General features: G+C 45.5%; 1 protein-coding gene and 1 long non-coding RNA gene across 9 annotated transcripts in view; both read left to right on the forward strand.

Annotated features, from left to right (window-relative positions):
• TACC3 (transforming acidic coiled-coil containing protein 3) overlaps positions 1-25,401 on the forward strand; it is a 44,567-nt gene extending 19,166 nt beyond the window's left edge. For 3 of the 8 annotated variants that reach the window (XM_087736114.1, XM_087736115.1, XM_087736116.1), the window contains one exon: positions 886-1,059. In XM_087736114.1, coding sequence (XP_087592240.1) covers positions 886-951 — 66 coding nt within the window. In that variant the 3' untranslated portion in view covers positions 952-1,059. Of the gene's footprint in view, positions 1-885; positions 1,060-19,306; positions 19,381-21,490; positions 21,747-24,911 lie in introns of those variants that run through there. The other 5 variants (XM_087736111.1, XM_087736117.1, XM_087736112.1 and 2 more) reach the window with 4 other exon arrangements.
• On the forward strand, positions 7,153-8,099 carry LOC148051343 (uncharacterized). Its single transcript, XR_015699619.1, has 3 exons — positions 7,153-7,165; positions 7,392-7,500; positions 7,809-8,099. It is a non-coding gene; the product is annotated as an uncharacterized LOC148051343 (long non-coding RNA).
• Positions 25,402-25,963: the final 562 nt, after the last annotated feature.

Consider the following 25,963-nt stretch of genomic DNA (forward strand, 5'->3'; position numbering starts at 1 on the left):
ATTGTCTGAACTCTTTCAATATTGTTCAGGCCATTAATCCTTGTATTTGATTGCAGTGTTTCATATTGCATAGATAAAGTCGTAGAATGTTTTGTAAAGGCACATCAGTTTCCTTTGTTAGAACCCTTCAAAGGAAAAAAGCTTTTTGAGGGTTAAGTCGTACTGCTGGAAATGCATGCTATTAGTTTTACTGCATCATGGTTGTATCTTTGCCAGCATTGAAGACTCAAAAATAGATAATGCTGACACATTCCTGTTAGGGAAAAGTCCCATGTTTGTGTTAGTCTTCAGGCCTATGGCTAAGATTTGCATACTGGGGAAACAGTAGGCTGTAACTCAAGAGATAAGACAAGCCATTTAACACAGAACTAGTTTTGTTCCTGTTATAAATACAGTAACATTTTATGTTAAGAGCTATTATTAAAATGGTTCAACCATATAAGGAATTATACAAACTGGAAACTATTGCCACATGTCAGTAAAAGTATCAAAGCATCATCCTAGAGTTGTCTGTCTTGTGAAGATTAAAATCTAAACTGTTACTATCTCAAATTTCAGTGTACCTAACAAAAAGACTTTGAGTCTGAAAAGCCTTATTTCCCTAGATCAATTGGTCTCCACATATTATGGGATAGTCTGTAGAAGAAGTAGAGACATATAGTGGATTCTGGCTCGCTTCCTGAGGCTCTTAAGGTTGCCATGTGACTTTCTACAAAGTAGACTGTCCTTTTAGAGTAAATTTGCTTGAGTCACTAGCATGTAAATGCCTTTCTATTTCATGTGTTGGCAAACAAATTCCATGTGTTGCAATTCTGCTCACTACATGGATGTAACATAGTTTAGGCATACCTGAAACTCACTTCTGTTTTTTTCTGTCTTCAACAGACTAGAGAAAATGATGAACTAACAAAAATCTGTGATGACTTGATCTTGAAGATGGAAAAAATTTGATAGCTTAACTGTCTTGTAAATATGTCTGGTCTTTGACTTCCTGTCTTGTGTGTTCACTTGCCTTTTTAATTATGTATGTGGGGAAAAGAATAAAACTCTTGATTTGCACTTGTCTTGCATATTATTTGCTGTAGCTTTTGTAGGAAATATTCATGAACTTGTCAGTTTATTAACACTTAAGTTGGGTTGCAGCTTCCAGTAGGTAATGATGTCTTGCAGAACACTTTCACATGTCACTCAAAGGAAAAACTTTTTAATTGTCTCGCCCTCGGTCTTTTCCCTGTGTAAGAACACCAAGGTTCTGTACTCATGACCTGGCTTTGCTGGTGAGGGTCAGCATTGGCCATGTCTGGATTTTGCACTTTCTGCTGCCTTGCTTAAGTCAAAACATTCCAGAGTTACAAGATTGTAATAAACCTTGACCTGTCAGAAATGCTATAAAGTAAAAACTGAAAGTTTAAGCAGACCAGATGTCATATCCTGTCAGCAGCCACCAATAGTCCCTCTTTAAGAGACATCATTGGTGTGAACGTTTAGAGGACTTAATAAATGTTTGCAGTAAATCAAGCCAGTTACTAATCTTAACAGTGAATAATATGCAAAATATCTATATTTTTGTCTTGTACTTTATTTGCAAACAGAACATGGAGGTGGGATTTTTTTAATCTAATCTAGTGATGTAAAAAAAAAATTTGGAACTTTTTTTTTTTAAAATGGAGCTGGAGGGATTCTGTTTTTGCAGACAAGGTAAACTGAGTTCTGAATAGCAGGACAGATTGCTTGCTACTCTTATCTCTGTGATTTTTTTTTTTTTATGTTGTTAGTCTGTCTGTCTGGTGCTATTGACTTTCCAGTCACCAGTCGAGAGCTCCCTGCCACTTGCCTGTAATGGAAAGCCTGGAGAGATGTAGGCTGCAGGTCACAGGTTAGGATGAAGTCAGCTTTAATTAGGGCAATAGCAGACATCTCGGATAAGCTGTTATTACCTAACAGACACTAACAGGATTGTCTCATTGCAAGCTACAGCTTTTTATTTCTAGTATTTGTGGGAGGTGACTCCCTCACTTGCCTGACTAGTAGCTGCATTTTCCTCTCAGAAGGGCTGTTGCTGCCAGGTGTGCTGTGCTTGGAGCCCTTCCCTTATGTGTAAGGGTAGTCTGCCAGGGCAGGTGGAAAAATGAGTAGCACTGCTTAGGAGATCTGGGGTCTACTGTTGAGTAGCTACTGATCAGTGTTATTGGCAACTGTGTGTAGCAGGAATGCCCTGCAGAGCAGGTTTGCAATTAATTAACACACTGCAAGTTCATGGTATGTGATGTTTTCTTTCCGATTTCTGTGCTAACCTGAGAGTGCCAGTATGAAGTCAGTAGCAGCAATATCGAATGCCTAGCTCCTGCAGAAGTTGCTCTGCTGTATGTTTTCCTTAACTTATTGCTTTGAAAGTGCTAGATGGTAGCAGAGAAAAAAATAGTCATAAGACAGAGTGTACAAAACCAAAGCTTACTCCCTGTCTCAACTTCAGATAGCAGGGATTACTCAAGGCTGTGTCTTGGAATGTTCCTTTGTAATAGACTTAACCATACAGATGGGAAATCTTGTACTTGGTCAAATTTGTGAACTGTCTTACCCATGTGTGTTTAATTATGGAAACTGATTTCTATTAAAGTCCTCAGTGAATATTGAGGTTACAGGCTGATGTAGCCTATGGTTAGATAAGGTTAAGCGTGCAGCCACAAAAGGTAAGCCTGCACTTCCCCCCGGTATTGGATCATCTCAGTGGTGGGATGAGCCAGACAAACCGGCCTAGGGGAAAGGCGGCTGACTGGACAAAACTGGTGTTTTGCAGTGGATCAGTGTGCTGTGCAGGTTCACGTTGTACATCTTACACAAAAAGAGGAGTAGAAAAAGGCAGAGCATTTCAGCAGAATGCCTGGCTACATTAATATAAAGCTGAACTTGCATTATTAACTTTATAAACTCGCATTATTAGGAACAAGCCTGCAATGCTAGATCTTTCCACAAGATGTAGCTGCTGGTCTTTAAAATACTGGCTGTACTAGACTGAGCTGTGCTTCAGCACGTTGCAGGGGTGGAGGTGCTCCCTCTCTTCTCTAGTGGCACTTACTGCTAATAAGACAATTGTTCTGATAAATTCCTGTTGGAAAGGATAAAGAGCTCCAAGTGATTGTATGCCGACGGACTGCACATAAATAGGGACAATGCTATCTGGAGTCTTTGTGCTATGACTACCAAAGTAGTATTATACTGCTGTGCGTCTAGGCAACTGCTGCGTAAGGGAGTACTGGGATCTTCTTTACCTTCCTTTATTTCTTCAGGATAAAATGGCTTTCTACTATTCGCTCTAGCTTTCTACTATGTATGCAGAATATTTCTGGTCCGGTAGCTTGCTGGATGAAGGGAGGAGAGCTGCTGGGAGAAAAGGGAGGGGAGACTTTCAACCTATTTGTTCTGTTGCTTGAATACAGCAGCCTTACAGGCATCGCTGTCCCCGGTCTGCTGCTGGAGGTAGATACAGAAGTGCAGTAGAGAGCAGCATACCAGATACGGGTGCTATGGTAGTGTCAGTGCCTGACAAGTCTTGTTTGGTCTATTATCACCTGTGTTATCAAGAATCACACCTTGTGTGGCCAGTTATTGCCTGTTGATATTACATAATGGAAATTGCACTTCAGTGTAATGTGGAAAGATAGCACACCACACTCCTACTGTGATCTGTGACCACCACCTGTGACATCTGCCCTGGGCTCTCCTGTTTTCCTGGTTGTGTCAGTACTTACAAGAAAATCATCAGTATGAGAAAACCAATGCTTGAATGGAGATTGCTGTAAATCCCTGGGCACTGAAGAGGACGAGCGAGCAGTTCTTGAATGTGCGAGTCCCCAGGGCTTAACACCAAGGCATTGCCTAGCTTTCAGCTTGGATAGCTATATTTTGCTTGCCAAAGGTTGGGGGACCGGGGGGACCTCTGCATTTTTAAACTGCTCAGAAGGGATGGCTTAGTTTTCTCTGCAGGTGCAATACGTACCTCCAACTTAACAGTCACACCATCTGTTAGAATTTGGTATTTTGTAATTCCTAGCTGAAAAGTATTGTTTGAATGTTACTTTCCTTATTTTAAAGAATCGTTCTTGTTACTATTCTCCTAATGTTGGACAGTCGCCTTCAGAAGAATTCACCTTTCCAGCATACAATACAGGTGGCCAGATGCACATTAATGAACTTGTGTGAGCTGTTCTATGCAAAATACATGTGTTTCAGTGGGATTAGTTAGCGTACGCTTACTGAGATAAGAGTCAAGCTGGCTGGTTTGTTACCTTATTGCCATTTACTTACTGAGCCTTATCTGATGTGAATTGGCCTCTCTGCAAGCAGATAATAGGAGCGAAATATGATACTGTTTGGTGCCCCTGCTTGCTTGGTTTTATTTATTATTTATACGAACAATTGCTAGGTGCTGTACAGAGGAAGTCTATGGGAGGATGTGTTTTATTTCAGAGCTGATGAGGTGGATCAAAGGTACTGAACCTGCTTGCATGATCTAACAGCACTGGTGTGTTTATATCAAGGGCTTCCCCAGGTCTGTGCTTTTAACACGTTTTCATGGCGTTTCTTGGGTTCTCCAGTAAGTCTTGAGGATACACGTCTGCCCTCGGACTCTTTTTGACCGTACCACCACACAGGCAATCTGTGCCATGTACCTGCACTGACGTTGGTTAATCTCTCTTGTAACGGGACTTTCTTCTCTTAGGCTTTCAAAGCAAACACACAACCATGTAGCCTTGCCTACATGGTCCAAAGTCACCTTCTTCCCAGCCATTTCCACTCCTGTTCCACCAAAACCAATTCTCAGCAGAACATTTATCATGGTCCAAGCACAGACTATAGCCTCTTGCATCGTTAAAAACTTTGGTTCAGAAGCTATGGCTTAAACCCCACTGGATTCAGGGAATGTCTCCAGATTGATCCTAGTGTCAGTGGGTTGGATTCTGACCAACTTTGTAGTCTTTTTGCACTGCTCTGAAAGCACAGGGTAATTAAAGAAATGCTGTCGCTTGACATGAGGGAATTTCAACAGAGTCATCTCGGTGTGAAACTGGAACCAGGTAAGGGCTGAATCAAATTCTGTGACTTCAGCTGGACATCTAAACATACAGCTTCACTTCTAAGGTTGAAATTTATACCTCCAAAGCAGGTATAACTCATCTTTTTTTCCCTCCCTCTTATAAAAATTTAAATTGCACAGGAAAAAAACAGAGAAATAATGGACTATCTCATATTTTTCCTTAGTTTGAAGGATGGATTTATTACCTGAGCCAGAAAACAACAGAGCATTTTAAAGCAGAAAAGGGAAATTAATACTATTTTTCCACTAGAAAACAAACTTAGAAAGCATTTAACTTCAGCATGCTGTCTTTGGCTGTATGAGGAGCTCTCTGTTTTTTCAGAAGTCATTAGATCATGACACAACTAATCTTTTTACGGTTTTGACATATATGTGTGGTTTTGATTTTGTCAAATGGATCAGTCACAGCATCGAGTTTCTTACAGATTTCTTTTTCTTTCCAGTACGCCTAGTGCAGACAAACTAAATCCTCTGCAGGAGCGAAGGGGAAGGAAATTCCTTGCGAGTTTTGTCCTATTTTTGATGATAGTGCCAGTAAAATTAACTGCAGTTTACATCAGATATTTGCTTTTCAGTGCTTGCTGCCAGGTTTTTGCCAATGATGTCTTTGCTGTTTGAAAGTCTCTAGTAGTTTCCAGACTCAGAACCTGTGTCAGACCCAGGTTTTTCTCTCTGTTGGGAGAGTTCCTCAGTGGTGAAGTCCTGCTGTCCTTAAGAGGGTTCTGGTGTAACTTTATCCATCTCCACGGAGCCTCTCCTGGCTCTCGGTGTGGGAGAGGACAGTCCCTTGGCTAGTGTCACCTGTCAGAGCACTACAGGAGCTGATGGAGCCGAGGACCAGCTTGTCTGACTACGTTTGTGTGATAGGTCTCGGTGGCACGGAAGCAGCTGTGACAGTTTAATGGGGCTAATGTGTGTTCCAGGTTGCAGCAGCGCACCAGCTGTGCTCCCATGTATTGTATGGCTTGTTAGGCTCGAGGAAAGAGGCACTGGGGACGCAAACGTGGTGAATCTTTCTCCCCACATCTCTTTAAATCCACTTAGACTTGCAGCGCAAGACTTGGGGGGAAGATCTTCGGACCCTTCGAATGCTCACTGCTGTATTGCCTTAGTCCCAAACCTGGTGTCTAGCCCTTTCCTACAATGCCAGCGTCGACTTCAGACACTTGTGGAGGAAATGTGCAGGACAGCATGGAGCTATCTAATGAATCATTAAGCTTTTTATTCTCTGTTTTCTAAGCTTGCTGAGCAATATTGCATCCTGGAGCCCAGTTAACTGCTTTACTTATTGCTTTTTCATTTCTTTTAATGCCTTAAAAATAAGATTGCTTTCTATTGTCTGATTTAACTTGATCCTCAAAGAAATAGTTTCCCTGCAGTGCCATGTCATTTATTTTTATTTTTTCCAAATCAAGAGCCTATATCGCTCCCTTCCAACACAAGTAAATGTTGTGCTTCTCAAATTCAATAAACCCATTTCGTTTCGTACAAGTTCTTGAAGCCAGTTCTCTGTTACTCACCCTGGGGAATGCACCAGCCACAGAGAGAACAAAGCCAACAGAAAGGTGATGCTGGCTTCGGGGACCAAGCAGCATGTATTAGTCGGTGTGAATGGGCTGTGTGTCCCAGAGGGCAGGAGGTGCTGGTCAGGCCCTGGTGGTGAGAGAATACAAATGTTTTACATTAATTTCTTGTCTGGGATTTGTTCCCAGTTTAAGTGAACAGGTACCACTAAGGAACAAAACCCGGCAGTGGATGGTAGACCCAGGAATTGAACATTTTTTGGGAAGTTAGTTATGCAACGTTTCGTCATGCAGAAAGTTCCACCGCTTGTCTGTCTTTTGGCATTTAAAACAACATCCCCTGCCTTCCTTTCCATTAGCAAACCCAACAAGACTGCGTTTGGGAGGCAAGAGACAAGTGTTACCCTGGCTTGCACTGAGGAGCTGTGCAGGAGCCCGTGCCTGACAGACGATAATTTTATTTATAATCGTGGTGCCGTGATTTGCTGTTCCGTTTGAAAGCATCGTCGGTATTACAAGGGAGAGCTATGTTTGGGTTGGAAGAGAGGTAAATGCTGGTCTAAAAATAGATCTTCAGCCTAGCTGCTAAACTGCGCTCAGCAAAGCCAGGGAGACAGACACGACGGCTGCTTCGTTTTCCCAGTCACGGTATCATCTGCTGCTACCCTGATTTTATTGCTGCTATCCACCATGGCCCACAGATCGTAGATGCAGAAAGTCATTGGATATAATCCATAATATTAATCAATACTGTTTTGTATTGGATCTTGCAGTAAAGATGGAGTTTAGTCCGTTGCAGTGTATAATGGTCTAGGTGACGGGAGCTGAACTTGAGTGCTGGGAGCTGAGTGCTGAGTCGCAGCGTCCTCTTGGAGAAACCAGGTTGGTGGTGGTTTTTCTCTGTGCCTCTGTTTCCACAGTGGTGGCTAGAGATTAACAGTGCCTGCTACTTTTATACAACACACTTGGAGATATTCAGTTCCAAGAGCCAAGTGTGTTACTAATATTTTCCATCTGATGGGCAGCCTGGAGCTAGCACTTCAAATTTTAGCTGCCCAGATCTAGTGATAGAAAAGCCGTTGTTCTGATGAATGAACGAATTAACAATGAAGCATCACATCTGGTTGAAAAATCTCTGCTGTAGTTTCTATGGAGATTTCTGTAAATAAATAAAATCCTTTCCAAAACAGGGTTTTGATCAGCAGTTGTTTCCAGACAAAGGAGCTTATATCTGGGTCCCAAATCTGAAGTCTCCAGTCGAGATCTAGTCCCACCGGAATCCAGGATATCAGGGCCAGTGGATTTGCTGTGGATTTAACTCTTTAATGTAAGTGATGTACAAGAACTCCCCCTTCCAAATAGAAATCTGGTTAAAACTGATCTGGCTCTTCTTGCATTACCTGTGACAAGTGATGTAGGAGCTGTCTCTGTTCATAGTGCAATGGTACCTCTAAACCAGACAGCACAACAAACATCACTCCTTTATAATGAGAAAAATATGCTGCTTCTAAATAAAAATGGAAACAGCCCAATGTTTTCTGTAAAATAAGGGCTTTTAAGGAGTCTGTAAGTGGTGGCCGCTGTTAGGACCCTGAGCGGTCAGTGCCGGGAGCGAGGCAGAAGCATCTCGCAGGCATCCTGGACTGGCCGTCGCAGAGCCTGCAGCAGCTGGCGTGTTATCGCACGCTGTTTATTTACAGGCACTGACAAATCCATTGCTCAAACTCGTGACATTTCAATACTTGGAGTGACTCAACACAAGCGCTGAGTGCTATTAACCTCTTTCTGGTGCCTGAGGTCCTTCCAGTGAGAATTATGCAAGGCGGAGCCTGGAGTCAGTTTGTCTGCCGGGGATCTGTAATTCATTCCTCCAAGCGCTGCTCTCATCTTTTACCATGAAGCCCGTCTGCGGAGCCCTGGGAAAGCTCTTGTGCTTTCAGCTTTGATAACAGAGCACGGAGGCCAAAGGAGGATACTGGTGGTGACAGCAGCTGGTGATGTGAGATGAGGTGACTGAGAAATGTGGGTGACCGATCAATAGCTGGACCGGGTGTGAACGTGCAATGACATCTCCTTGGCTGCTTCTGTAGGGACTGAGAACATTATGTCTATCCAGACTGCACATAAAATTAGGAAGTATCTGCAGATACTTGAGAGTAAACATCGGTTGTGTTTGTCTGGCTCCTGAAAGGGAGAGAGTCCCATCTGGAAAGAAATGAGCTCTCTCGGTGCCCTTTGGAGTTAGGGATACCTAATCCTAATTTCCAGGATTAGGTCTAATCTGAGCATCCATACTAACCTGAGCAGGAAAAGAACTGCAATTGGAAATGTCGGCAGCATATTTGTCTCTTTCTGTTTACGTGTATACCTATATATATATAGGTATATGTGTGTCCATGTGTATATGCACATCTCTAAGTGTCGCTTCTTGCTTTCTGATCAAAGCTTTGTAGGCCATCAGCAGCAGTATAGATAATGCCTGCATATGCCTGCTGGGAAGCACAGTAAGGATTATTTTTAATATCCACCTATTCATTTTTATCCCAGCACTCACTGGGTAAGCTGCTGCCTGCTGCAGCAAGTGTTAGGCGGAGCTGGAGCTGGTCGTGGTCCCTGGTATCCTTGTTCTATAGGGAATCTAGGAGGATGAGACTGGCTGCAGAGAATTGACTATTTGCCCTTGCGTAAGGAGCATAACTCACTCAAAAGAGAGATCTTCGAAGCCATATGTGAGAAATAGGCATGCAGCATTTCTTGCTTTGCAATTAGAGTCAGGGTCCAACTGTCTTCTGAGTACAGATGGCCAAGCTTCTTGATCCTAGAGGTGATATCCCAAAATCTTCATGTGCTGAAAGCTACCAGCCTTGAGCCGCGTGCCATGGGGAAGAGAGTAGTTCACGGGCAGAATGTGATAAGTTTATCTCAAGAGGTCTCACTGCAAAACAGGAGTGGTCCTGTCGTGCAGCCTGGTCTCAGCTACCAAAGCCCTGCACCGCTGGGAATGTGGAGTGCCCCTCACAGCCCCTTGGGGCTTACCAGCTCGGAGAAGTCCTGCCATAGCTAAAGAAGAGTCCCAATCCACTGACAGGAAAGCACTTTGCATGGTGGCCAGGTGTTTTTCAGCTGATTTGTGTGGATGGACAGGGAGCAAAGCAGCTTGATTGCTGTAGACAAGGAATTAGGCTACCTGTACTGCCTGTCCAGGTGTGACACTGCTGTGCACTTAATTACTTGCTTTGCTCACAGCGATATTCAGTTTCTCAGCATTGTAAGGAATATTATTTATGGGAACTTTATCCTCCTGGCAACCAATGAAGTAATTACTCAGACTGCATCTTTCAGTTGGATTTTGCTGTGACTTGTTGCTGTGAAATTCAGAGGATGATAAAGAAATGGATAAAAGGGATTTACACTGTGGATTCTTGCAAGTCAAATGAATGGCAGCTTGGGTTTAAGTTTGATTAACAATGAGTAAAATATAAAGAAAAAGGCTGTAACCCAGAGACTGGAGGAGAAATGAACTGGATGGGCCAATTTGAGTTCCAGGTCTTCTGGTATGGCTCAGGTGGGGTTGTGGGTTCCTGTGTTAGCAGCAAGCCTGTCTCCAGGTCTATACAAGCATGCCGAGAGGGGTCTGAGCCATGAACTCATGGTACACGATGGTGATAGACCCCAGAGCTCAGCGAAGGCCATTGGCAGCATGCTGTCTGTTGGACCCAGGGCAGAATGAGCCAGCACGATTTTCAGCCTGTGGTTTGCAAAGGGTTGGGGCTTCATGAGAGGTCAGTACATGCTGCAAGTGGGTTTGGATTCTCCATGCCTGCTTTGGTGTGCTGGTGGAGGTCTGCAAATAAGAAAAGGTGAAACCAAGATTGCTTCTCCCTCCTCTCTTGGAACAATCAAGACAAGACAGACCACACTATCTGCAGCAAGGTGTGGGAAGGAGTTAGGTTTTCATCTTGACTGTAAAACTGTACGCTCTCAACTTGCTTTATTCCCATTGCAAAACTCATAGGACTGGGTTAGCACCAACAGAAACCAGCATCATCTCAATAATAGTGATAAATAGATCCAAGGCACGTTTCAGCATGGCTCTCATGCATGGGAAGCTAGAAATACCCTGGTACTATAAGGCCAGATCCTCAATGGTGTTTAGACATGCCATTCTCATGGATTTCAATGGGAATGAGGCACCTACTCATGACGGAGACCTGAGCACTATTCCTCCTCTACACGCTGTGCTTTGCCCAAAGGGAGATGGCAGACTTGTGATGAACCCCTGCCACTAAGCTGCACTCTGCTGTGATTTACTTCTGCTGCAATACCTTTTAATATAACTTATGATTCTAAAATTCTAAAAAATATATGGCTGAAGCAGGCTGGTGCCACTCCAGTGGAATCAAGCATTTCCTCTGGCTGAGAACTAACCTGTCATCCAGATGTTTCCCCCAGTACAAAATGCACATCTCCAGGGCAGGAGGCTGGTGTCACAGCAAATTGCCTTGCCTTTCCTTTTCATCTCCCTCTTCACAGCTCTGCAGATGGATCAATAGACAACTTCCAACTCTCAGCTTTCTTTTTAGGCCAGTGGAGAGATGATCTCTCCTTTACAAAGAGAACTAGTGAGGCGATACAAGAAATCTTCCTGGATTAGAGCTGCTGGTGGGTCACGGCAGGAGCGGAAAAAAAATTGCAGGAAGGTTTTAAAGACTATGACTTTCAGAGACTGGCAGGTTGGGGCCATGTTAAAGGTCTGCAGAACACACACAGGACTCTTCACTCCAAACGGTCTACCTGACTGAGGGTCTGACACATGAGCCATGAGCTCCATGGGGCAAAGTCCCAATTCTTTCCCTCCATCCTATTCCAAGTCACATCCATCCTGACAAAAGCAGTGAAGAGCCGACACCTCCTTGCACAGAAATATATGGAGTTAAGAAACCCACCTTGTTAGAATAAGATAACAGCATCTTTACGAGCTGCAGGATGGCTCCATGGAGCCATGCGTGTCCTGGGGCATGTCCCTTGCAGAGATGCCACAGGTGCTGGGTGTCTTTGTCTCCAAGAGTGGAGGAAGCCCAGTTGCAGCAGTAAGGGTCCGAGGTGCTGTGGTCTCCAGCCCGTGTCCCCATGTCCCCGCAGCTGCCCAAAGTGCATGGTGTGTCCACGGGCACAGGCAGTTTCGGGCAGGCTGGCTGTGTCTGCTGTCCACAGGCAAGAGACACAAGTCCTGGTGCAGCTGGACTTGCTGAGCCAGGGTGGAGTAAAGGTGGGGAAGGTGGTCTAGCAAGGAAGGCAGACATCTCACCGCTTGCTTTCTGTTACAGGTGGGAATTCAGACATTTTCCGAGCCCAGGAAATTCTTGCAAATGACCTGAATTTTACTTATACTTGGAGTTTTCAAGCTCCTTAAATGACTTTTAAGAGGCTCTCTCAGACCAAAACTTTCTGAGTGAGAGGGAGAAGCAAAACAGGGATTTTATTTCCTCCCTAATCTCCTTTTTGCAGCCACTGGTGAGAAAACAAGAAGCTTTTTTTTTAGCCCTTTTTTGCTGTCAGACTTTTCTGCTGGGAGAGAGGCAGGGTTTTTTTATGCTTATTGTGACTCGGGTCTGTGCACACCAGCAAGCGACTGACTCTGCATAATAAATTGGAGGTGACCTGAAAAAAAACAGATAAGCTGCAGTTTCTTGGGAGTTCAAAAAACATATGCTCCAAAACCTATTTGTCTGTATATTGACTGTTATTTCCAATTGCCAAGGAACTGCATGTACACTTCTGCTTTTTCAAAAGCACATTGTGTGTGTTGTTGACAGGAGGCACTTTGGCTCCAAAATACTGCCAAATAGCCTTGTCAAACAGGGAGAGATTTTCCTCTCCTTTTGCTTTCTCCTTCTCTCCTCTATGTCTGTCCCTCTGCCCCCTTCTCCTTCTCCCTCTCTCCTGTCCTCTCTGCACCTCTCTCTGGTATAGGATACGGGGCGAGAGGCTGCTCTGCGCAAAGGGATGAATTTCGGACTGTGCGTTCAGCAGTGCCACTTGTGTTTCTGACTTTTGAACCATTGAAGGACCCAGTGCAATGGCAGTGACCTTAACAAGGTGACAAGGCCCTCAGTGTCACGCATGAGCAATGATTGCCTGCAAAATGGCACAAGAAGGTGGCAGCCCTGGTGCAGACACACCAAAGGTCAGGAGATCAACACATGCACCTAAAAGCAGGCGTTGTTGACGGGGGTCTTAATCTTTAATTAATATAAAATTCTTAGTTAATATTATTGTGTTTAAATAATTTAAATACAAAATTCTTTTGAGTCACAGTTAGAAGCAACAAATGTTACTGAGAAAGGCAAGGAGCTAAAGTTGTTATTTTAGCTCAGGAAGTGCAATACGACAGGCAAAGGTAGATAGCCTTTTCCCCCTGGATGTTGTGCCTCTGGTTGTAACATTCTGGTTCAGGAATGTCTATTAATATTAAATAATTCACTTGGGTGACTTTCGTAGGTGGAAACCAGAACTGATTTCAAAGGACTCCAAAGGAGGCCCTTCATATAAAGGAAACAAATAATTACACATTGTTTTCTATTTTGTTATGTTTTTACCTTATTTGCGTCCAAGAAATTTTAAATAGGCTTGCTTTGTTTGTACACACTGGAGCAATATAACCAGGGAATTTGGCACAGTCCCAGATCCTGGCAGCAGCTGCCAATAAAAGCTCACTGAGCAAGTACAAAAAATAAAATCACACAGTATCATTTTTAACTTTGATTAAGTTGTGCTGAATTGCTCCAAGGGAGGTAATGGCGAGCTCCGAGGGGTTAGGACCAGCACGGGATGTGAAGGATGTTTATCTTGCAAGTGTTTGCTTTGTGCTGTATATGTAGTTCCCGCTGCTGGGGAAACACTTTGTCAAAAGCTCACTATTAAAAGAGTTTGGGGAATAAACATTGCAACAACATGAACAAATAAAAACCTTTATACAGTAATGTGCATAGCAAGCCACTGTCAAATAACAAAGCTGAATATACTTTAAAACATTCCCTGCCATCCAATGATGGGGCTGCCTTGGATTTGCCAGCAAGTGGCTGAGCAATGCCGGGGACCATGGTCCTCAGTCTGTCATGCCACAGCTAATGTACCATGAAGACCAAATGGGCGAAGGGCATGGTCACACTCTTGCTTTAGGATGACCACAGTAATGCTACTGCTCCTCTGCAGCGTGATGCTATTTAGCGTGGGATGTTAGGGAAATTGGCACCTGCTATTTTGGCCTTGTGTGCTGTGAAATGTGGGAGTTCGGGAGGTCTCCTGGAGCAGGCATGTCTGAGAAGGGGAGGAGGCAGCCAGGTGAACGATGGGCACCACCAGCTCCTTAGGTGGTTATCTGGGGGTACTTGAGGAACAGCACCTAGGATATTTGGCTATTTGTGTCAGCCAGGCTCATGTCTCATGTTTGGTGTGGTGGAGAGTTAACATTGGTCACGTTCATGAAGCCAACGCATTGGACCCATTCATGGGGATGTCCCCCATCCTTGCCTGAGGCCCTGGGGACTGCTGGCTGTGCACTGAGCTGTCCTAACGCCTCTTCCCCACTCTGGCCCTTGGTTGCTCTGTGCTGTTGCAGTAGTTTAGGGTGGTCTCTTGCTTAGGACATTGTTTGCCGGTTCCTGACTCTCTCCGTGACACCTCTTTGGGAGTTATCTCTGAGTATATGTTCAGAGAGCTGTCAGCCTTCAGATGCTTCATATTTACACTTTCTTTAGGGTGCAGGCTCTTCCCTCAGTGCCCAGGATGCCGGGGACACCAGGTCAGCCTGTCCCGCTCTGCTCCCTTCCATGGGGGAGGCAGCACAGCTTCAGAACCATGGTTCAGGATTGCCTCTCCCTTGACTTATCCTTGTCCTGGAGTAAAAACATCTTTACATGGAGGAGAGAGGACTGGAGGGGAAAATCCTCTAATCCTGTCTGATTTCACCCATCCTTGAGACCTACTCGGACACCTGCCATTACACTGGAGAGCCCCAAAGCCTCAGTCACCAAAACTGCTTTTTTCTTGCCTGTCTTCTGGCAAGGAAGGACTAGCTGGGGACACGAAGTAAGCCTCTTTCCCCCTGAGCTGTTGGCCAGAATTTATGTACTTTTTTCTTTTGTACATCACTGCACTGCCCTGTGATAGATGATTTCCCCATTCATCTCTCCATCCTGATTCCCAGCCTCCCTTTGCTTGAAGCTGTGTACTTGCTCAGTTCGAGCAGTTGCCAATTCCATCCTCTCCCTGGACATTTCTGCTGGCCTTGCTGTTTGAACGTTTAGCTCTGCTGCCCTCAGTAATTCCTCCTGAAAATCTTGGGTCCTGTGAAGAGCTCTCTCTTGAGCCAGGAAGCATTTATGCTTCCCAGTTTGTATGCAGATGCCAAAGTTCTCAGCTGTGAAGCAGAAATCTCTACTCTGTCCTCCATCCCTTGGTTTCAAATGAAAAAAAACCCAACCAAACAAACAACCTCCAAACAATTGTATTCCTTTTCATTTTTCCAGTTGCTGGAGTCCCAGTGCTCACCAAATGACTCCTCAGCCTTTGCATTCCTTTGGACATAATTCTCCAATGTCCCACTCAATTCACATGATTTTCATCACAGTGAGACAGTAAAATTGGTTGCGTTTTTGTTTCCTCCACTTTATCCCATCACCAGGCCATTATGTATACTGTGCTTGCTTTCACATTGGTCTGAATGTTTTTTTTTTCCTGTAGAAATCCATCACTCCCAGGAGTCCTGGCACTGGTTTGCTTCGTTTCCACGTGGTTTGCCTGCTAACACATTGCCCCAGAGCATCTCTGGCCCAACTTCCATCATCACGCCTCATAGACACACAGGCTGATGTAACTTATGTGCTTTGTAGTGGAGATTTTTCTTTTTAAACCCAAAGAAAGAGAGAAAAAAATGCAGTGAAGACACAGATTTTAATTGGGGTTGTATTTCACCTTTCTGCATGTGTCCTGAGCACAGTAGGACCACTCTGTGTGGGGCTGCAGATCAGTCCTTGCACCAGGAGCTTCCCTGAGGGTGGTGAACTCCCTGCTGACAACAAGGGAGTGATCCCATCCCTAAACATTGGCATCTTGTGCTGGTGAGATGAATTGGGGTGATAGCAAGGTCCTGAGCAACCTGCTCCAGCTGACCCAGCTTGCGCAGGGGGTTGGACAAGAGGGTCTCCAGAGGTCCCTTCCCACCACAGCTGTGCTGTGACTCTGTGATAAGCAGAGCCTAAGGACTGTCCCTGGGGTGCCAGTGGGTTAGGACTAAGCCTTGCCCCAGCTTCAGGGGTCCAGCTGTGAGGACATGGGGTCCCACTGCAGTGTGGAGACAGAGGGTCAGTGGGAAGGATGCTGCTCAGGGCAGAGCTCATCTGCGTCAGCTTGTCACTCATATAAACCTGTGTTATTGCAAATAGGGAATGGCTGTACTTATCTCTCTGTTTCTGGACAGACTACACTCTGATTTTACCTTAATTTTATATCTTAGGCTCCCTAAAATGACCTGCCCCTGTTTTGTGTTTTTTTCAGACTGTGGAGGTGGAAAGCTCATTTCTCTTCCCTCTGCTTATACCCATTTCCTTGACCCTTCATCCCTTGGCCTCTCTTTTTGACCTAACTTAAAAAGTAGGTCTATGAAATTTTGTCACCATTGCTACACCCTGCTACAGCTCCTGGGTTCATTTCCTCCTTATTCTCTGTAGTAGGAGCAATATTTTTACTCTGATGGTGCAGCATTTGGTCTCATCATGTTCAGGACAGAAAAGGAGGGAGCTCTGTGTGGTTGTACCATGTTCCTCAGGTTTGGGGTGGTTTATCACCCAGAGGAGGCATGGCACAGAGTGAGGTGGCCAGCTCCGATCCAGCCCTGTGGCTGAGCAGGTCGGTCTCCAGAGCTCTGCAATGATGCAGTCAGCTCATGACTGTAGGCAACACCATCAAAGGACTCAGAGCCATGAAAAACACTGCCAAATCATTATAAGGAGAATTAATTGTCAAAGTGCTGGTTGTAGCTACAACTCAAGGCATGGATACACTGGATTCCTGCTCCTCTGTCTGAGCTCTTCCATGGGCTCCTCCTGTCATTCCTGGGCAGACAGCTGCTGTTTGCAGGATCTGACCATCCTTTTGCTACCCAAGCTGCTGCAGCAGTCATTTGGTGACACCTTTTTACTTTTCCAATAATGTCCCAGTTCTGCCAGATCATTTTTCCTGGTTATCTATCTCCAAAACCCACCGCTTTCAGGGCTGGAAGGGGGCTGTTTCAGGATAAGACCCCTCCTCACAGACCCGTTGAATCAGGGTCACGTCTCCATGCGTCTCCCCCTTCGCTTATCTACAACGTTGTCGCAGCAGAGAGGAAGCTGTTGCCACACTGGTGACCTCTGACTTTGGTCTGTCTGCACCGCAGTGAAGGTACAGTTTTCAAGCCCTTGCATGGGATGCCCATGGAGTGCACACCGAGCAGCTCTCCTCCTCCTTTCTTCTCCACCACTTGCTGGGTTTTGCTCTCAGACTTTGGATCTGTCATGTTGATGTGTGGAGTTGGTCCTCTTCCCTGCCAGGTCAATGGCAACACACTTAGTCATGCAGCCCACAGGAGCAACCTCTGTCGAGGTGTGTTTCTGTGTCGTTTATGGCATCTACTAAGCCACCAAAAAGCACAGAGACAGATCTCCATGTGTCGTAGTTAATTGGATTTCTCTGAAGATGCAGAGGTGTCTCTGCTGCTGTAAGACCGTGCTGTGAATGCAGCTGGCAGATCTGGTCAAGGAGATTCGTGTCTGGGTGCCCAGAGAATGAGAGGACCCACCCAGGAGAAAGCAGGGAGCACCCCATGTCCACGCATCTTGAGTGAGCGCTGCCAGCAAGGCCATCAGTGGGTGCACGGCTCCAGGACAGCCCGTGATGCCTCTTGTCCATTGAACCTGTCCAGGAGAGCAGAGGAACTGGGGCTAGTAGCCTGTGGCTCAGCAGACTCCCAGTATTCCTGTGCTTAAGCAGCAGCTTCTTTTAAACCTTCACCTAGGGCTTGTTTAGGCAAGATGGGGCACGAATGTCTGGCCGGCCTGATGTCTCTGTGGGCAGCCTGGCTGGAGATCTGCCAGCCAAAGGGTGAAGGAAGCACCTGACATGAAATATTTATCACGAGGCTTTGAATGTGAAATTCTTCGCATGTGAGAGCACTGAGGAGAGGAGAGACGTTTGCTCTTATTGGTTTTCTTTATAAAAACCCACAGGTTTTCTTTGGCTGCTTCTGTAGCACGTTTGAAAACAGAAGAAACCATTTCTTAGGGAGCAGCCAATGTTGGGCAATGAGCCTTTCAACTCCCAATGTGTTTCCATTGACTTTCACATATTTTTGTCATATTTCTTTTGGCCTGTGCTATAATTTAGGCACTTGCTTCTATACCTCTTCGGTAAAGGTTTAAATGGAACTAAAATCCCATGGTGCTTTGCTGTGTAGACTTGGGCCTGGGTAAATTTTTTAGGATCTTCAGCTCTGCTGACTTTTTTTGTGTGCTGCGTAGTGCCATTGGTTAAAAGCTTTGCTTTTGCAATAAATGGGAGCCTGTTTCTATTTATTGTGTTTCCTCTTGCAGAAATACCAGTAGTCATGAGAAAAGCTTTACCAGCAAAGGTTTGTGTGACTGATATTTTTGTATGTTGCTACTTCTGCTTTCAGTAGTGGTGGATAGGATGTATATGCATTTAAACAGCATCATTCCTGTGCCCCCTCCACTGTATCTGTCGTAAAATGATAGCAGTGTGGAAATCTCAGAGGGAAGCCCTGATTTTCACCACAGAGATCACCATCACAGGGGACAGACACACAAACAGATAGAAATTAAACTGACTTTCATTTAAAGAGGTATAATATCCTGCAGTACAATACATTACCTTTGGATGTTTATGTTGATAAACATCATAAACAGCACCTGGTCAGCTCTGTGGCTTTGAGGAATCCAAAACTGCCAACCCATGAATATTTAAAACTGCAGCCTATGGAAAAAGTGCCATCCTCTCATGCATGCGTTTCCCATTGCTGCAACCAGGATGCAACCAGAGTCTGCCGAACATGCCTTGGTCCCTCTCTCAGCCTCTCTGCAAAGGGAGTGCTGGGCACACCGGTGGGGGTTTTGTTCCAGCAGAGATTGCCCATTTGTTTAAACCTGTATCATGATTCAGGAAATTTCCAGATGCACCAAAAAACTCCTAGAGTCTAAAGAAATAATCAATTTGTGTATTTTTTCTGAGCCTTTCTGCCCCACTGTGATGTCTTGAAGCTTTTGCTCTTCATCACGAGCTGAGCATCTCACCTGCATACTTGAATGCAGGGGTTGCAGCTTGAGGAGCAGAGCCCCAAGTCAAAGTTCACGTTAAACTAGTGAGAGCTGGAATCAGTGAGTGGCTGTGAAATGAACATAAATCTGCAAGACTGAAAAGCTGGCATGTTAACCCACCTTGCCACCCCCTTTTATAACAGTGACTGACAAAGCTTGAAAGGATGTTTATACTGGAGCCAGCTCCCATTATGCGAATTGAACTTCTCCTCCCCCCTTCCCCCTGAATCTGGCATCAAAACACTTCAGCAGAATAAATATAACAACTATATAAAACCTCCTATTTACTTTTGAACCACTTATTTTTTAATTTACAGCATGCTTGCCCAGTTAAATCACTGGCCACTCGCTCGGGGAGGTCAGCCCGCGCTTTGCTGGTGGAGTGCTCAGGGTACGTCCGTGTTGTGAATGGATCCCGAGCTGTTGGGGCTGGGGGAAGCCGTGGGCTGAGTGCAGGAGGGAGCCTGTTCTCCAGTCGTCCCTGTGGCAGGGTGAGCTCTTGAAGCCGTGGTTGGAGGTGAGGTCCTTCTGCTTAATTTTTTTTAGCAGCTGAAGTTTTTCTTTGGTGAGGTGTTAGGAACCAGATGCTTTTCAGCCCATGTTGAAGCTGAAGCATGGAGAAACCTCCAGCTGGAGTCAAGTGATATGTACTTGTATGAAGATTCCCACAGCCATGTAGGGACTGCTGGACCTGGGGCTTACTGCTAAAGTCCCCTTCTGGTGCTAAAAACCTCTGTGGGCTTGTGTCCTCACCCAGAATTTGACACATCCCCCCTCCATTGACATCTCTCTTAGAGGGTCCTTCCACATTCACAGAGGTTGGGGGGGACGGGAGCTTAATCTTGCTGGACGTAGCTTTTTAAAAGTGGGGTACGTGCTTGACATGAGTTAGTTGTCTTGCCCCTTGCCTGGTCAATAGGGAGTGAAAGGCGTTTCCAGAGGGGGACTCATCCTGCTTGGCATCCTTGTTTAGGGTGGGATGAATCACAGCCCCAGCAACACTGGGGGGAAACTCAAAGCTGGTTTTTGCAATCCCTTGCTCCAAGACAAGGCTGACTCCCATAATTTTCTGAAACCTCCCTCCAAACAGCTCTGGGAGGAGGTTAGACTGCTGGTGGGGAATCCAGAGCCAACCTAGCACTCCCCTTGCTCTCTAGCCTTTCCCTTCTCATGTCCCCATGGGACTGTTCCCCATGTACGTGCACCAGTGTCACTGAGGACCACTGTCCTGGGGTCCTTGGGGACTCTCCGGACCCAGCTGGATGTTTCATCCAACCATAAGGTTTCTGCCAAAGAAACAAAGCCAGACTCTGCATATACCTGCACGTCACAAACCTGAAGAACAAGTTTTCCTGTTCGTGCATCTCTAACGTATCAGAAACTATGTATTTTAGAATCTTAGAATTGTTTAGGTTGGAAAAGACCTTTAAGATCACCAAGTCCAACCGTTAACCTAGCATTGCCAAGTCCACCACTAAACCATGTCCCTAAGCACCACATCTACATGGCTTTTAAATACCTCCAGGGACAGGGACTCAACCACTTCCCTGGGCAGCCTGTTCCAATGCTTGACCACCCTTTTGGGGAAGAAGTTTTTCCTAATATCCAATCTAAACCTCCCTTGGCACAACTTGAGCCCATTTCCTCTCATCCTATCACTTGTTACTTGGGAGAAGAGACCGACCCCCCCACCTCGCTACAACCTCCTTTCAGGTAGTTGTAGAGAGCGATAAGGTCTCCACTCAGCCTCCTCTTCTCCAGACTAAACAACCCCAGCTCCCTCAGCCGCTCCTCATAAGACTTGTGCTCTAGACCCTTCACCAGCTTCACTGCCCTTCTCTGGACACACTCCAGCACCTCGAGGTCCTTCTTGTAGTGAGGGGCCCAAAACTGAACACAGGATTCAAGGTGCGGCCTCACCAGTGCCCAGTACAGGGGGACGATCACCTCCCTGGTCCTGCTGGCCACACTATTTCTGATGCAAGCCAGGATGCTCTTGGCCTTCTTGGCCACCTGAGCACACTGCTGGCTCGTGTTCAGCCGGCTGTTAACCAGTTTTCATACACTGCCATTAGCAGTGCGATAACTTCCCACCCTGACTCTCTACAGGGGAGAAGGCCTGGAGAGATGCGACTTAGCTGATTCAAGTGCACAAGCCTGTTCATACCCCTGTGTTATTACAGCTCCCCCTTAAAGAAGAAGATTAGCACTCCATTTAACAGCTCTTTATATGACAACACACCATAAATTAAATTCAGTATAGAAGGAAGTATGTGCATGCCTGGACCTAGTCTCTGAGCCTTTCTATTAGGAGTAGAGCAATATCCCAAATCAAGATGCTATAAGGGCTCTGGGCTTTGCCACAATTAAATAATCTTCGGCTTTGAGCTGTGACCCAAGACAGAAGCCCCTGGGGCTTTCCACTCTCTCCTGAACAAAGCCCCAGAAAGAAATGAGAATAGGCTATAATGCGGAAACTCGCCAAACTGCTTATTTTCCAGGCAAACATTTCAGGATGGATGCAGGTATGAAGTGTCTGGGATGAATACAGAAAGCCATGAAGAAAAGACCATGTGTGGATGGGGGAAGGAGGAGTTTGGAGCGGCCTCTTGCTGGTGGCATTCTGGAGAAATCGGAGGGAGTAGCTTTGGATGTTGCTTCTGTGCCAGTGAGCCCAGCGTCTGGCCTTGGGGCTGACACCTCAAGCAACCAAAGGAAGAACATGACCCGAGGGAGGTGCTTTTGGGACTTACAGAGAGTTTAATGGAAAGAAAAAGAAAAAGAAAGAAAAAGAAAAAGAAAAAGAAAAAGAAAAAGAAAAAGAAAAAGAAAAAGAAAAAGAAAAAGAAAAAGAAAAAGAAAAAGAAAAAGAAAAAGAAAAAGAAAAAGAAAAAGAGGAAACTGTGTGATTAATTAAAATTATTTCCTAAGGACTATTGCAGCTTCTCTGTAACTGGAAATATCTCAAGCTCAAGAAATACTCAGTTGATGCAAACTCCGAAATTCTGCACTGACAGATGAGATCCAGGTGGCTTGCCTGGTCTCCAGCAGGGTACGTGCTCACGCTTTGGAGAATGGCACCATAACCAATAAAGGGGTCAAAAAGCTACTGGCAGGAGGATGGACTGACAAGAGAAGGCAGACTGGACACTTAGACTACACTAAATAACCAAAGCCTGGGGATAATTCATACAAAGTAGTGGGCTGAGTGAGGAGTGCTGGTATGATTTGTGGAACTCAGTCCTGCAAGACACCTTGAGGGCTGGAAGCTCAGCCTGAAGAAGCAAATGAGCAGAGCTTGGAAGGAGGTGGGAAGATCCAGAACCTGTTTTCTCACCTCTCCTCTTGCCCTTGAAAGAGTCCTGTGAGAGGCATTAACCTTCATAACTGTGGCTGTAGTTCATCCCCTCCTGAGACAGGCTTCCACAAGGGAAAGATCTTTGATACTGGTTCACTCATGCTGTCTTCAGTGATAGCGGATGCAAGACAAGGCTCTGGGCCATGTATAATGCTGTGGATGTGAGGCAACGTTTCATTTCTTTTAGACTTCCTTCATTAAGCTGCCTAAAAAGAAAAGAAAAAGCTAAAGGTGTTTAAACCCCATTGTGAAGCCCTCCTGGGCTGGGAAAATTGGAATGGGAAGACTGGTAACCCCCCTGACTCCTCTGCACTGGGAGGAGTGGTAACAAAGCAGCACACACACACATCTCTCTCTCACACACACACACACACATATATATATATATATATACACACACACACACACACACACATCAATATGTAGGGTTTGTCGTTACAGACACTTCATAGGCCAGTGCTCACTCAAGAATGTGGTCGCTGTGCACAGGCATTGAAATGCCAATTACTTATCACTGCAGCATTGCTCAGCCAAGGAGAAATGGAACAGAAGTGTATTTCTGCCTCTTATTAAAAAGGCACATTTTCAAATACAGGGCCCTGTCCTGACCTCAGTTACTCTGAATGGCTCCTCCACTATAAGGGAGGTAGTCTGGATTACGCTGTGATATAGAGATTGGGATCTGCCCTGTTATCTGCTTTTATGTTTTAATCTAAATATCAAAACCATTGAAAGGATGGTTGATCTTTAAAATAGTAGTTGCTCTTGTGCATTGTTCCAAGTGTGGTTCAAATTGGGCTGTAGAATTCATAATTAAAAGGAACGTGCAGATTTTAGTCTATCCCAGATTCAGCTGCAATTAGCATTCCCATTAATATGCTGATTTATTCCCATACGGTCCCTTGTTACTCAGAGAAAGAGACAGAGTGAACAAGATCAAAGACGCGTGGTCCCGGCACTTCAGCATGTCCTGGGAAATCTCTGCTCCCTCCTGCCAGGAACTTTTGCTTTGCAGTTGTGCCTCTGGGACCTGGTTGTTGCTGCTCCTGAGTACCAGAGATCATGGTGTCCTACTGCTTATAGCAGCTTTCCCCAAAGTGTTCAAAGCAATTCCTGAGGAGTGGCAGAGGGTTTCATCCAAACTGCCTATCAGGAAAGCAGTTCCTGGCCCATGTTACGTCCTGGCATCATGTGGGAGGCCATGGACACCCATGGGACTATGGGCTGTGTCTTGGACCCGCCTAGGTTACTAGTGTGGGTGTAGCCACAAGGTACAATCTGTGCTCCAGAGAGCTTTTTCTGACAAGTGCTGGTGGGGCCTAACTCAGTTGTTGCCAGTACAGCAGATCCTGCTTTCTGCAGAGGAGAGGAAGGAAGGGGAGGCGAGGGAGAAATCTATCTGTTCCCTTGAGTTCGCTGGTCCATGGCTCCTGTAACAGCAAAGCAAAACACAGATTTGTTGCAAAAACAGACAGGATAGTTAGGACATTTTGTTCCATTTTTTTGTGCACCCAGCTCTTCCTCCTGCCTTTCTGTGTGTATCGTGATGCAGATGTACGCAGCTGCTGTAATGTCCTCAGTGGTGGCGTGTAGCTCCGAGGCCATGCAGGGCTGTCCTTCCCTGTACAAACACCAGTGCTTTGGCTAACCCATTTTTCAGGATATGATGTTTCCAAATCATTTGGGGAAAGGCAGCACACTACCCCATGCTCATTTCTAGGGTACTGGCTCCCCTATCCAGCTGAGTGCTTCAAAGGTCAGCCTGGTGAGTTTAAAGTGATGGAGCATGAGGAAGGGTTTTCCCCTAGACCAGAAGTCAGAGGCAAGTAGTTTTTTCACTTTTGCTCTCCTCTGCAAGCACGGGGCACACTCTGCTTGCTAGCATTATCTCAGAACTTTATCTTACAAATTCCTTTCTATTGCAGAGGTCTGCAAGGGGCTATGCCCTGGGTTTCTCCCACTCTCTTCCAGTGGCACGTTAGAGTGATTTCCCATGGTTTTGCTGCAGGTTATAAGTTTGCCCTGTAAGCGGCCCCTGGAAGCACCGCACAGTGCCAGTGCACGTCAAGGTGCATGGAGGGGCTGTGCCATGGGCCCCTGTTCTGGGCTGGGTGGATGTTTTTAGGACACTGAAGGCAGCGACCCTCTTTGTTTGCCTCTGTAAAAGTAGCAACGACCCTGCTGTTGGCTGGGACATTGTAAGCAGCGGCCACAGGCTCCAATCCTGGCTCCGTCACCAGCTGTTTTTGTAAGTCTGCCCAAGTTGCTTCCCCACTTTCATATCACGGAAGCAGTATGCAAAGCTCATATAACCCTTGGCTGAAGAGCTTTCTCCTCCAAAAACATGCAGTGCTACCTTGTATCAGCAGATAACATGGTTAGCCACACATCACATCCCTTTCGCCTCTAGCTGTACAAAGCCTACCTCCCTTCTTTTAGTACAATACACCAGCTGTATATGACTGTATATTAGCTTTTCTAGCCCCGGAGGTGCTGTTCAGTCTGCCACCTTCTCTTTTTCACCCTAACACGTGTTAATTATTTTCGTCTCTATTTTTTCTCAGCTGTGGATGGAAGGAGGAGATATGTTCCCACAGGCAGAAGTGGACTGCACATGTTGGAGCAGGCTGCAGATGGTGCTGCTGGCTCAGGAAAGCAAAGCTGGGCTCTTTATTCACCGATAATAAAAACTCCAATAAAAGCAGTGTTAAATGAGCAAGTCAGAGGGACTGAGAAAACCAGGGTGGCTCAGAGATGTGGGAACACCTTGACGGGTAAATCCTGAGCTCTGGTGCCAAACTCTGATGAATCAAAAATGGGATGCAGAGAGATGGCATCGAGTGATTGAGGACCACCGTGGGGTTCACAGGGACAAAGCATTCTCCTTCGGCTGTCCTCTGGAGCCCCATGCCTGCCTATGGTGAAGCAAGATAGTGCTTTGTCTAGGCTAGTACTTCTTGGGCAAAGGCTAGAGGCTCTGGCAGGAGATGTAACAAGCTGCAAGAGATTAGGAATAACTGAACCTCAGAGAAATTTCTTCCTAATCCCCATTCACTGGTTTATACCCTGAGGATTTTTATTTCTTCCAAACCTCTTATTTTTTGTTTGTTTAATATTAGCTCTTATGACCAGCTAATCTTGTTAGCCGTAAATGCAAGCAATTCTCTTTTGGATTTCTGCTAGATTTGCTGGTTATGGGAAGAAAATCACAAGCAATTGAATTATCATGGCATAATGAATTACCACTTCTCCACTGAGCTGTGGCCGCTGGCCATTTGTGAGCTCTTAGCCCTTTGCAATTGCACAGCAGAGCTCAGCACCAGTCTTAACTGAGATTTAACCTGCATTTACAGAAGGGTAGAATCTCCCCAGGCACCAGACACTGTTTCAACATCATCCAATGTGCTAGGGAACAAGCCATGATCTTCTTATACCCCGAGTCTTGGTAATGCCTTGTAGCAGCGAGTTTCACAGGTCAATTGGACAGTATTTAAAGTATTTCCTAATGCTGGTAACATGTACAGCTGGCCAGGTGCCTCCAGCTTTCCTGTAACCTTCTAGTGCATGCAAGAGAGAGCCAAGATGACCACATGGAGGCTTGGACTTGACTGCTGTG

This window comes from Nipponia nippon, unplaced genomic scaffold, assembly GCF_047370975.1.
Source record: "Nipponia nippon isolate SJK-2023a ecotype South Korea unplaced genomic scaffold, ASM4737097v1 scaffold_6, whole genome shotgun sequence".
NCBI lineage: Eukaryota > Metazoa > Chordata > Aves > Pelecaniformes > Threskiornithidae > Nipponia > Nipponia nippon.